This window comes from Accipiter gentilis, chromosome 31, assembly GCF_929443795.1.
Source record: "Accipiter gentilis chromosome 31, bAccGen1.1, whole genome shotgun sequence".
NCBI lineage: Eukaryota > Metazoa > Chordata > Aves > Accipitriformes > Accipitridae > Astur > Astur gentilis.
In genome coordinates, this window is record NC_064910.1 from 1,423,631 (window position 1) to 1,436,288 (window position 12,658).

Genomic DNA, 12,658 nt, shown 5'->3' on the forward strand with positions numbered 1-12,658 from the left:
ATTTTGTCAGTATGACAGCCTTCATTTTTTTGTTTCTGTTGCACTCCTATTTCAGTACCAGTTGTTTCCATGGACTTAGGTAAGAAATCCGGGTGACTATGTGTAAGGGACGTGTTGTATTAGCTGCGTACAGCTCTGGCAATAGTTATGTGCTGTTCAATTGCTGAGATTATGTTGAAACTGTTGAACAGGGCTGTGGTTGTTTTGACTCTAGCAGGGCCTGTGGTTGCTTTGACTCTAGCAGATCTCCTTGCCATACTTGGTTGAGCGATTTCTTCAGTGATGACATTTTTATTTCATCTAGCCTTTTCTTATGATAGTATATGTACGCTCCATGGGTAAGTGCCAGGGAGCTGGGAAAGTTACTTAACATAAATCAGTTTTCATTAAAAGACTCCTATTAATTATACTGAGGTGGGGTCTTTTTGATTCATCACCCTGTGAAATAATGACATCAGATTTGGTTGCCCAGACCTATTAAAAACCAAAACAAGACACCCTGCCCCAAGAGCCAATTTGACCGGCACTGGTTGTGTGTTTCTGTCTCTTAAGGTCTGTCAGTTAAACTATAGATGAACCTCTTCATTATTTTGATTGGGACTGGTGTCACACTAATTGACCTTAAGTGGCCTTTCAACATTGACAAGTTGTGGTGATTTCAGTCTTTGCAGTTTCCCTGTTGTCCAGCATCCAGTCGTCTTGGTCTCTTCAGCTATTCCAAGTACCACATTTTCTAGGCTTTCCAATGTACATGTTCATCCGTAGTTGAATGTGGTATAGCCTCACTGAGCAATGGACCAAAGAACGCTTCATCCTCATGTAAATACATCGTTCTGCATCTCTCCAGGGATTAGAGCTGCCCGCCTTCTCAGCATCATCGCTGACTATTCGGTCATGTCCATCTAATCGATGCCTTGTAACGTTGCCACCGGTTGTCACTGCTCAGTGCGGTGTATAAGGACATCACCCCCGTGGTCCTTAAAGAACTGCTTGAGCTGTCTTCACAGCGGGTCACAGACATTTAGGGGGGGATGTTGGACTGGGGGAGTGGGAAGACAGCAGTTTTATCTTTGTTGTTCTAGGAGAAGGCTGGGAAAAGCATCGGGAAGACTTTGTCCTTTGCGGATTTGGCAGTCTGCCGGTTTGTCTTGATGGTAGTGTGGGATTCCTTCTTTGATTTTAAAAGCTCTTAACAGTGGCTGTAGTTCAGAGGAGTTTTTACTTCCTATTCCCATTGCCTGTTGTAATGTTCATCATCCTTTTATTCTGAGATGTTCTTTGAGGAACGGAGCCTCTGCACAAGAATTGCCCGAGCATTATACCTTTCCCCCCTCATTTAAGTGAATTTCCTGTAGTTCTGCTTCTTTGAAGGTATTGCGTGCATTTGTCTTCCAGCATCTCTGTGCAGAGCACAAAGATCTGCTTTTGTTGTTGCCTGTGAGGTAGTCTGCATGTATTTGAGACTTACTTTTTAAAAAACCACAAACAAAAGACCACTTCTTTTTTTTTTTTGTAGCAGGATATTATAATTGGCCTAGTTCGAGGAGATCTTGCTTTCCTGTACAGCTCAAAACTGACTAGAAGGTTGTGGGGCTACAGAATAGTGGCAGATGGTGACATACAGCTAATAAGCAGGGGCTTGTGCTCAGCTGTCAGTCAGAAGGCCCCAAAGCTTTTGAACAGAGGATTTCCATCCTGCCTCCTGCCAGGAGTTCAAGCCCTCAAAGTGAAAATCCTGTGAGATACCGTCTTCAAAGCAGCAGAATTAGAGGTGATTTCTCCAAAGCACTGTATGTGAAAAAAAAAAAAAAAAAAAAAAAAAAAAAAAACAACAAAAAAAAAACCACAACACAAAAAATCAACCACGCCACCTAAAAGGCCATACCTTCTTCAAATAGCTAACTCAGAAGAGCATTACACTTGTGAAATTTGACATTAACTACTGCTCACTGAGAAACACATCCAGAATCTTAATTTGGGGGGGAAGGGGGAGGGGAGAAGAGTGATTGGGAGAATTAACTGCTGGCAGTGCTGCAGCGGTGTCTGCTGTGTTCCTGGTGACTAATGAATCTTCGCCCTCTCAGTGGCAGCAAAAACGCACAACTGCCTGGCCTCAGGAGCCCAGCAATTACTGCTGGAAGAATCAGTAGGAAATGGAAGTGAAGTACAATTCTTTGCTGCACCGAGTAACAAAAAGCAGAAAGGAACTATGCTAATGAACTGCAAAGGGTTTACTTGCATTAAGTAGTTTTTTACCTCTTTGTATTTAAGAAGATTTACCTGCAAGTCCTTCAATTTTGTGCATTTTTTCCCCATTATTTTGTAAGAGGAAAAATTCCTTCTAAAATATGGACAGTACTCCCTCTAAAACACCTGGGCTGCTCTGTTCGTGCACCTTGGAGAAACCCAGCCCAGGTGACTTGAGAAAATTGAGGTAAGAGCTGTTGTCCAAGCAATGTCTTGCTTTATACTTTGCTTGTGTACTTGGCGTGCTCAGGAGTGCAGGAGCAACGGTGCGCATGGTCCTGAACCTGAGTAGCTCCACAGTAGCTGACTGGAGGTGCTCAGGATCACTACTTGGCCACCAATGATTCTGCCAGCTCTTCTGTTCTCCTAGGAGAGGAAAATAAATTTTTCCTGGGATTTTTTTTTTGGAGCCAAGCAAGAAGAAAAGCTAAGGGAAGATACATACCCACAAGAGAGTTTGGAGGAGGGTAGCAGAATTGATGCTGTTTTCTTTTCGTGTGCCTTACGTATCCTTCAGGCTTCCTGCTTGGGCTTGTTGAGACTGGAGAACAAAGGAGTTAAATTTAGTGAAACCGTTTGCATGTTCTTCATAGTTACAGCTCCACAAAGAGATCAGTTTGACCAAGGTCCTTTGTAGATCTAAAATAGAAATGTAACATCTGATATTCTGACAGAGCCTAGCCACAGTGACACAGTGACACCGCTGACGGAAACATACACAGATGCTGAGGACACCGTTGCTTGGCAGAAAGAGTTCTCTCTTGTGTGTGTTTTTTTACAAAACCTAAGGCTTTTTTCAGTAAAAAACCTTTCTGACGGGCATAGCAGAAGATTTGAGACTTTAGTTCTATTTTGCATTTGCTCTTTGTAAAACATCTTGGTTTACATTTGAAAACTTGGAAGGTCAGAGACTCTGGAGAGTTGTGTTTGTGCAATGGCTATGTGGAGGGACCTGGTCCAGTTTGGGGCAGTTGCTCGTCATGGCAGCATTAATTCATGTGAATCACTAAACTCTTTAGTGACTGAATCTTCTGTGCAGGCTGAGTGAAGTGGAGAAAGTGTATACATTGTGCGGTGTTATTTGTAAAAGATTGAAAAGTAATTATAAAGTATTTCAAAAATGTTAATGCAATAATTTTTTTTTAAGAATAGTGTATTTCAGCACATGCTGCTGCCTGTGATTAATCTCAGCTGTTAATCGCTGTGTGCCTCAGAGGTTAACCCTCACAGCTATGTGATACCATTGTAAGTAGAAGAAAAAATGCACATGACTTTGTTTTTGGTTTGTCTGTTCATAGTACTTGTATGCAGTCATGAAGGAAGCAGCCGGAGATGTGGTGGACAGGGGGATCTCCTTTCTGGTTCTCTTGGAGTCTTAGCGCACTGGGCATTTCTTGCTGGAGCAGAAAAAACAAATGGGTATGAATATTAATTAATAACTTCTTCATTCTTGTGAGTCTGTGTTCTCCTATGGCAACTGTTGTAGAGCTGCTGTAGAAATTTCCAAATGAAATTGGAGTAATTGGGACTAACATATTCATGTACTTAGGGTGTTCTAGAGCAAGTCTATATAATAGTTACAATTTTAATAAGACAAACTCTTCAGTAATCTAACAGCTCCCAAATTTGAGGCACAAGAAGAGTGTGAACCTGGATCAATTCCCAAGGACATATATGTATGGGCTATGTGTTTTCAAAACAGTTGAATGTAGGCAGAAAGTATGAAGAATAAGTGGTAATCACTGGCAGTAACATCGCTATAATTCAAAAACTGTGTCATTTAGCTTTGTTTTTGTAATTTGGTGAATCCTCTTGCACTGTACTGAAGTATTTCAGTGAGGCAGGCAAGTTGAAACTTGGAAATAAAATACAGTCTCAAAGGGGGTAACCATTTTAAGGCCAAATGGCAGTCCACTTTGGTCGAACATAAAGCAGCCATGCAGCTGCAGCTGGCTGTTGGTTCTTTTGTTAAATTATGTCAATTCCTGTTTGACTAGTTGGTCCATATGGTCATGTAGTCTTTCTGTGAAAGTAGCTGCTTTAAATAAAGTTGAAAGGAACCCTGACACAAGCAGTTAGGGAATAACAGTCCCTCTTCCCAATAAGTAATGGGCTATTGAAGCTTGAGGGGTGGAGATCTTTTGTAGTCTTTTGGTTGCTACATGCAGATGCACACAGTTAGATGTCCATGGGAGTTGACTAGTCTGTGCTTGCATTACTGTGAGAGCGTGGCACTAGGTCCCCAAGGAGGAATGAGGGACCAGTTGAACCAGACTTTAAAATTCTGGAATCTAACATACCCGGAATGAAAAATGAAACCAGGATTGTTTGTGTATCTGAAGTTGCAGCTGCCATTAAAGGAGGAATTTTGTTTTCCTTCATTAAAAGGGTGACTTCATTTTTGCATGGTGTACAACAGATCAGTATTAAATTGTTGGAGAGATGAGCAAACACAGCATGTGTTTTCCAGGCTTTCCTGACTTGGGCTCCTGCGGCTTTTCCAAACAGCTCGCTCAGAAACTCTATTTTATAGATGAAGGAAAAGCGGGAGAGTATAATTGGCATCAGCAATACTTTGTGTCTCCTGTGGTGGTGTTAAGGTGACCCTTCTCAAACAACCTGCTATACCAATCCTGTTTATCGCATGTGTTTCAGGAAAGCAGGAACTTTTTGGGTTCCGTGAATCAGGGCATCAGCTTGTAGACTGCACTGCAGGCAGTCCAGCCAGTCCTTCCATGCTTGTGCCTGGCTCTGTTGTTTCAAAACAGGTCTGTGCAGAGCAGGATTTTGAAACACCGATTGCACTGGCTTTCAGGGGTGCCAATGGTATAGTAGGTAAGATTTTCCTGTTAAGTAGTCAGGATGCTAAGGTGATGTCTTTGGAGTATGGTGTGTATCAAAGTGGTTATGCAGTAACCTTGGAAATAGGTGTGTTGGCTCTCTCGAGCCCAGACGCCTGTGCAACAGCTCTTGTTTCAGAGCAGTATTTAGGCATCCAGGATGGACTCTCAAGGTGGCTTAAATACTAACTCCTGCACCTTGATGAGTGTATGAAGTTGCTGTTTTCAAGGAAAAGGTACTCAAAGCTGCGCTGGCAACACCCAGTTGTAAACTCACGTTCTACTTTGCCTGTGTTTTTTATCGTGATCCGTCACAAAACCCGTGCTTGGCACAGGAGTCGGTTGGTCCTTAGTGACTTCCAGGCAGCTACGTCCCAGCCGTGGCTGAGCTTTGTGAGGTTTTTAACCAGCCAGCAACTGGAGCCCAGGGCTGGCCACCGAATTACTCCGCAGCTGGTTTTCCTCTGTTTTTCCAGCTCTGGGGCTGTAAGGCAGTGGAAGCGGCTCCCGTGGCCCAGCCTGCGAGCAGGCGTTCTGGAGGCGGCAGGGCTGTGCTGCCTTCTCCCAGGGGCGTTCAGGACCGGGGCTGGGTGCACTGCACTCTCTGAGGCAGTTCATAAGCGTGTAGGAGGCATTAAGAGAGCGTGCCTTAATTTCTGTTGAGGTCCGCAGTTGTCACTGCGCTCTTTTTAAGGGGACCTAACGAAGACCCCAGAGCAGTGACTACGGCCCTGTTAAAAATCATCTCTTGTCCGCATCCCCGCGTCCTTCCCCCACCCCCTGCAATACAAAACTAAACAGTTGCCCAGCGAGTGGGGAGGAAAGGGAGTTAAAAGGCTGCCAGGTGAGACTTCAGTCTTCCTCTGAAGGAAAGGATGAAGTTTCACGTTGTTAAAACTGGACGCGGAACACCTTCTTACCCACTTTTCAGGCATGTTTTACTTTTGCATCCTTTGGCCCTGGTGGTGTTTCTCGCTCTGTCACATGCTGTGCCATGGGAAGGGAAGTATTTGTTAAAAATACTCAGCCAAAGGTGCTCTGCAATGCAAGAGTCTGAGAAACACAGGTGTTTGCTTAAGAGGCCTTCCCAACAATGCTGACAAACATTTATGGGTACAAAGATTATGTCCACCACCTTATGAATTACGCAAGAGTGTTCAGATTTTGTTTATGACGTTGGTTGTTGTTTTTTTTTTTTTTTTCTGTTTAGTCAAAATCCCTTTCTAGTGGCTGCATTTGGAGCTTGCTCTCTTACGCGGCAGTCTAACCACCAAGCGTTTCAAAAATTCGGACGTTCAATGACTGCCTCTGACATGGTTTCAGAAGTTGGAACAGCTTTTAACAAACTTTTTGAAACCTGAAGCCAAAGCAGCAGAGAAGAAGAAAAGGAAGAACAATGACTGCAAGAGTAATTACATTTACCGTAGAATTTACATAAGTAATGCACCCTTTCAAGTGCTGTAGCAGCATTGGTATGCTAGGTAGATTTTTTTTATTTTTAAGAATAGAAAAATATGATTAATGTAGATATTTTTTAAGAGTTTGGAATACAAAAATGTTTTGGCTGAAATAAGCTGTAGTTGCAGATCTGTTATAATATAATAAAACTAAACTGAAAGTATTCCTCTGTTCCTTTTGATAGTTATTGAGCAATAACTAAAGTGTGAAGAGCAAAAAAAAAAAATGCACTTGATACTTAGATAAAATTCTTCCACCAGCTCAACTGAATTTCTTGGATTGCACCAAGGTTGTCATGTTTTCATTCTTAGACCCTCTGTCTAGAATTAGCTATTGCACTTCATTTTTTGCCATGCTAGTATATTAAGAAGCAAAAAGTAAGCCTCTTTGGAAAGGGAATGCATGAGAGTTGCTGTAGATTTTTGAATGTAATTAGTTGCCTTTTCCCATTCCTGGTCCCAGAGGCAGCGTTCATGTCGACAAGAGACCCCTTCCTGCAGCATCTTGGGTTTTTTTAAAAGGTTCCCCCATCGGAGGATAAGGATATACTGTAGGTATCTTAGCATTAAACAGTAATTATGCTTACCTGAAAAAAAAATTCTTTTCTATTCCTTTAGCTGGCCTTGACTCATCAAGAACTCGGTATGATGAACTTTGTGAAATTACCATTTGGAGAGGTACTAGGCGGGGTAAGAAGCTTAGCGATACTGAACTGAGCTGGTCAAACTCTCAGTGATCATGGAAATGTGAAGTGCTTTTAAAACTCAGATTGCCTGCTGAGTTAGAGCTTGAGAAGCTCAGCGTACAGATGCATAGGTGGGTAGCTGTTAACCAGCAGGGACAGGAATCAAAGGCACAAGAGGCAGCCGGCAGCACGTACCTGTACCCTCTTCGTGTCGCGCAGGCAGCCAGCCGTACGCTGCGAGTCAGAGGCAGGAACAGAGGAAGGGTGGCCGGTGTTGGAGCGCAGCACTGGGCTTTAGGGGCTTTTTGCTCGATCCTTAGCAAGACAAACGGGACTTCTGCTGCTGGGGCCATACCGCTCTGGCTCGCTGGCAGGGCAGATGAGTTCTGGGTACAAAGGGGAAGGTGCGTGGCGTTTTGCACAGCATCGTTTCTTAAATTTTTGGGAATTCAGTCAAAGCTTCTAGGGCTTGAACCAAGATGGAGAGAGGGGCAGGTTCATGCAAAGTACCTTTAAGTGGGTACTGCCCTTAAACCTACAATCTAGCTAGTGTATATAGTCAGGAAAGCGCAGGAACAAGCATATAAGGCGTCTAGTTATTGCAGTAGATGTTCTGTGTTCATTGCAGCCACTCTTCTCCAGTGATCTAGCTCTAGATTGGAATATGGTGTCACGCATACTAGTCCGCCTTCTCCTACCGTGCGATAGCTGCCCACAGAAAGCACCTGGAATCAGAAAGGCTACTCCGAGAATTTCCCTTCAGCCCTTATAGTTGAGATTTCTGGATGCACTGTGACTACTACCTCACCCCAATGCGCTTTTTTTTTTTTTTTCCCCTCCCCCCTCCCTTAAACCAGTTACCTATTTTTAAAATAGGTTTTTAAATGTTTGCTCATTTTGGTCTATGAGGGTTCACAGACTTTTTAGATTAGAGCGATGTCTACTCATAAGAGATGGGGTTTTGGTGTTTAATTTAAGCAGTTTTGTAAACTGTCTACATCTTTGGGGAAACTAAGCTACTATTGTTTTTCCCCCTAAAACTAGTTGAGAAGCCTGACTGCTTTTAAATAAAATCAGAAAGTTAAAACTGATTTTAAAACAGCTACTCAATTTCCTTTGAAATAAGCAATTTTTTTTTTGTACTTAGAACATCAGTGGTATTATAATTACATGGCATTTGTAGGCGAAGTCAATCAATTAACAGAGCTCAGTACAGATTTCAACCTGCCATGTTGGTTTTAAATCTACACGGAAGAAGTTGTAACTAACTCTGTTATTCACTAATGTATACAAATTGTTACAATTTTTAAACATTCTGGAAATGTAGCAGTTTCTTTTGGTAGGAAATAAAAATAATAGAAAATTACTTGTGTGTACTTTGTTTGGTGTGTTCAGATCACATCTCCCTCAGAAGCTGAGCTGACTGTTCCCATTTGTTCTAGTTTACTAGAGCCATACAGCAAACTTTAAATACCAACAGTGTCAAATAAACATCTGCCCAAGTGCTAATGAAGACTTTCCCCCCCCCACCTTCTTTGGGGGTGCTGATAACCAGAAGTAGAGCAGAAAAACAGCTACACATTTTATTCTCAACACTATGAAGGCAAGCCTTATCCTTCTGAACAGATCACTTGTGTGAACTGTATTTTCAAATTAAATTCCTTGTAAGATGAACCCACGTTCTTATTTCTAGCTTTTCATAAATTTTGATTTAAAGAATGGGCAGCAGGTAAGTACAAGCCCCATGTAACCTCAGCCACTAGAGCACAGATCCCTGCACATGTACAGCAGGCCACTGCATCTGCTGCACCCACGCCATCCAGGGGATGTTTTTTAATGCAAACATAGCAAAAGAGAAGAGGTAATGGAACAGGTAACAACCAAATATCTAATTTTCTCTTCCCAATTCTGTTGGAAAGATCCCAAGCCAATTGCAGTGCTAAGTGCCAGGGAAATCTCAGTGTATTCTGTGCAAAAGCAAACTGAAAAGCTGCCAAGCTTACAGGTAACTGGATACCATCATATTACCATTAAAGATTTCACAGGGCCAAACAGGAACACTGGAACAAGGAAATACTCCAAGGCTAAAAGTGTCACTCTTCCCATGTCCAAGAGGAACACAACTGGTCAAACCAGTGGGCATAAAACTTAAGTGTTTTCACCCTCAAAGACAGGCTTAAGTTCTTGCCTTGGTCTTCACTACATTTTAATTCTTAATTGGTGCAAAACAGGGCACAAGCACAGATCACGTAACAACTGGGGCTGGGACATTTCCTGCATTAGACTAGACCAAGGGTGCTTCTGCTCTGCTGTCATGTACTTCAGATGCTCCTGTGTTTATTTACCTAGAAGTAGTGCCAACAGTTTTGCTCAGATCATGTCTTTGCTAGCCCTTCTGGTGCAAAGATTTTATTTGGAAAGCATTAATATTTACAACTGTTGCCAAAGCAGACAAAATAAAAAAAAATCCAGGGATGAAGTTTCAGCTTTTTTTCTTGGTCTGCTGCCCCACTTTCCCTCCTTCCTCGATTTCCCAGGTTGAAACAGCAGCTCTGTCCTGTAAGGAGAAGGAAGCGGGTCAGTCCCAGCAGTTGGATCACACAGGTATCATACACACAGAGGTATCTGGAGGATTTTAACCAAGCCTCATCCAGCAAAGCTCTTAATCTAGTTAGGTAAAAGAGGTGGTGGTACCACCTCACAGGAGTGCCAGTGTTACTAATAATGCTGAAAGAAGTCATAAAACAAACCCAGACAATTCTTCCCAGTTGAGAAGGGAAAAAACCCACAGTACAAATCTGTGTGATGCTGCACCAGTGTGTCATCTCTCTCATACGAGTAACTTCTGTTAAATTCAGGCAATCACATTATCATGTTTAAATGGCTCATGTACATGGAAAACAGCCCTTCTTATGGCCAGTGCACAAGAATGTATTGCCTAACATGGGTGATCTCCTCAATTTCAGGATAGCAGCCTGTTGCTGTTAAGTATCTGTAATGCAATACTGTCAATATTTTTGAAAGAATATTACAGTCTAACCAAGCATTTCTGACTGTCAAGATGTAGCTGTTGGTCTGCAATTGCTGAAAATAAAAGTTAATCTGGACATTGAAACATGATGATGTTAGATGAGCTCTGACTTATGAGAGAAGCTGGAATACAATGCAGAATTTTCTTCACATTAAAATGAAAACTGGTTTTGATGCGTAAGTACCTAATTACTACATTTCACTTAGTAGCACAAATCAGCTTGCCTTTGGAGCACGCTATAGCAACTTCAAAAGACTGGTGGATATTGTAATCTGTTGCAAGTTCTGTAACTTCAGACTAACAGAACATTGTCTGCATTGAGCAGCATCAGAGAAGAAACCAGTGCACAGAAATCACAAAACTTTACAACCTAAAGGAGATATTACCCTTTCTACAAAACTGTTTTTCAAGGGAATTAAGTTACTAGCGTTCTCTAAGTTGCTGCTCGCACCCTACAGCGGCCAACCCCTCCCTGCCGGCCCCAGACCAGGGGTTCCTAGTCTGCACTGGGCAGAGATGGGGCTGGTCTGCTTCCTCTGTTCTGCTGCTTCTCCTCCTGCCCATGGACTCGACAAGTTGCTGTTGACTTCGGCCACACGCAACAGAGGGCATGCACATTACCAGACACATTACTGCCTGCATATCATGGGGCTCATAAAAGTTTCACAGAAATCAGAGGCTGGGTAGAAAAGAGAAATTCAAATTCTGCAAGCATTTCCTAGGCAAGCAGGACCCAGCTGCTAGGTGCCGTGTTACCGTGGCATTTTTGGCAAGAGCCAGCCTAGGGCAGCCAACCAGCCCAGCCAAGCAGCCTCATGCTGGGCATGAGGGTGGTGAGAGCCCTGCTTTCGGCAGAGCCATGTCCCGTCGCACGTGTGCTCCAGTGAGCCTCTGTGAGGAACTGCTGAGCTGCATCGATCCGTTCGCAGGACTCTTCTGGGATTCACAAAGGCAAGATGTGGGCAACCGTCACAGCACACCTTCGGATGCTTCCGCAGTATCAGCAAAAAAAGCAGGAGTTCAGCTTTGGATGCGTGCTGTGTGTGCTCATACGTGCACGTATGCTTTGTCTTCAGGAGCAAACTATTCTGGGACAGGTAGGAGACAGATTATGACGAACTTCAGATTATTAAAAAAAACCTGAAATAAATGGAATGGGCCGAGTCCCAGCTAAGGCCAATTTCTAGGTTATTAAATGTCCATAAATCCCTTTAAAGACAAAGCAAAACAAATCTTCAGAAGGGTGGAGGTGGGGCTGTGGCCATTTTGCCAAATAGATCAAAAGGGAGTTTTCTTCTCCAAGACTTCGTCTCAGTACAGTTGTTTGGATTTGCAAGCTGTCTTGACAGTAAGTGCAGCAAGGATTTAGCTATGCACAAACAAGTTAAGGAAGCAGATGTTCCAACTTCCCACAGTCTTCCTTTGCTTTCACAGCTGTAGCTCGCCACCACTGCGCTTTGGCCCTCACCCCCGTTTGTATCATCAGCACACTTGCTTTCATCCAAGATCGTGAGACAGCTGACCACGGTTCATATTTGCTTTTAACAGGTGTGCTGACAAATGACAACTCCCACATTCAGCAATTAAAGAGGACATATGCTGTCACTCCCCAATGTCGTTGTGCTTTATATCCTCCCGTTGGTAAAACAACGCAAGCAGACCATGCAGGACTCGGTTCCCAAGCGAGGGAAAAATGAGCAGCATGAACTGGAGGGAGAGAGAAAGTCTCTAGAGAGAAAGTGGAGGATTATTCTGCATGTAAGGAGCAACACTGACCCAACAAGGGCTGGAGCAAGGTGAGAAGGGCAGTGAAGCAAGAGGAACTGGAAGAAGCAGCACCCGTTAAAGCACCTTGAAACAAGGAGGAGACAAGTAAGCTAGTAAAGGGATTTCTCTCAAGCAAGAGAGACCACTGGGGTAATGGAAAAGGAAGAGAACAGTGGCATTAGATATAGGCTAAAAGTAGAAAGCAGGGTGGAGAGAGGAGTGGTACAAGAATTGGGCAAAGTACTTGGAGCTCGGGAACAGTTGGGAATGGAGCTGCTGAAAACAGAAGAGGCTTTCTCGTGAGGACTTACCACTTTTGGTGGGGGAATGCAAGAGGGTAGAGGGAAGGCATTACTTTCAGAAGTCATCTCGGTTTACTTTCCAGTTTCTCTGCAATCTTTTTAAAGATTGCACACATTACTCATACCTTTCCTTCTGGATTGAACTTGGGCAACTTAAGGATTTCTGAATATTGCAGGATTTTCGGTGGCTAAATAACACACCCTTAGCAACTGCAAAAGTAGCTACAGCTTGCACAGAGACACGAGGCTGAGGGGGAGCAGAAGAGAAGGCTAGCAGGACAACCAGGCAAAGGCTCAACGTCAACCTGCTGCTATTACAATTATACAG

At 43.2% G+C, this 12,658-nt stretch overlaps 2 protein-coding genes across 13 annotated transcripts in view; one reads left to right on the top strand and one right to left on the bottom strand.

Moving 5' to 3' along the window:
- NAXD (NAD(P)HX dehydratase) overlaps positions 1-8,596 on the top strand; it is an 88,025-nt gene extending 79,429 nt beyond the window's left edge. For 5 of the 7 annotated variants that reach the window (XM_049834674.1, XM_049834673.1, XM_049834670.1 and 2 more), the window contains 2 exons: positions 3,546-3,666; positions 6,298-8,596. In XM_049834674.1, coding sequence (XP_049690631.1) covers positions 3,546-3,666; positions 6,298-6,448 — 272 coding nt within the window. In that variant the 3' untranslated portion in view covers positions 6,449-8,596. The other 2 variants (XR_007510233.1, XR_007510234.1) reach the window with 2 other exon arrangements.
- A 1,027-nt stretch (positions 8,597-9,623) lies between these two features.
- CARS2 (cysteinyl-tRNA synthetase 2, mitochondrial) overlaps positions 9,624-12,658 on the bottom strand; it is a 37,874-nt gene continuing 34,839 nt past the window's right edge. For all 6 annotated transcript variants that reach the window (XM_049834677.1, XM_049834679.1, XM_049834676.1 and 3 more), the window contains one exon: positions 9,624-9,787. In XM_049834677.1, the coding sequence (XP_049690634.1) occupies positions 9,713-9,787 (75 nt within the window). In that variant the 3' untranslated portion in view covers positions 9,624-9,712. The remainder of the gene's footprint in view (positions 9,788-12,658) is intronic.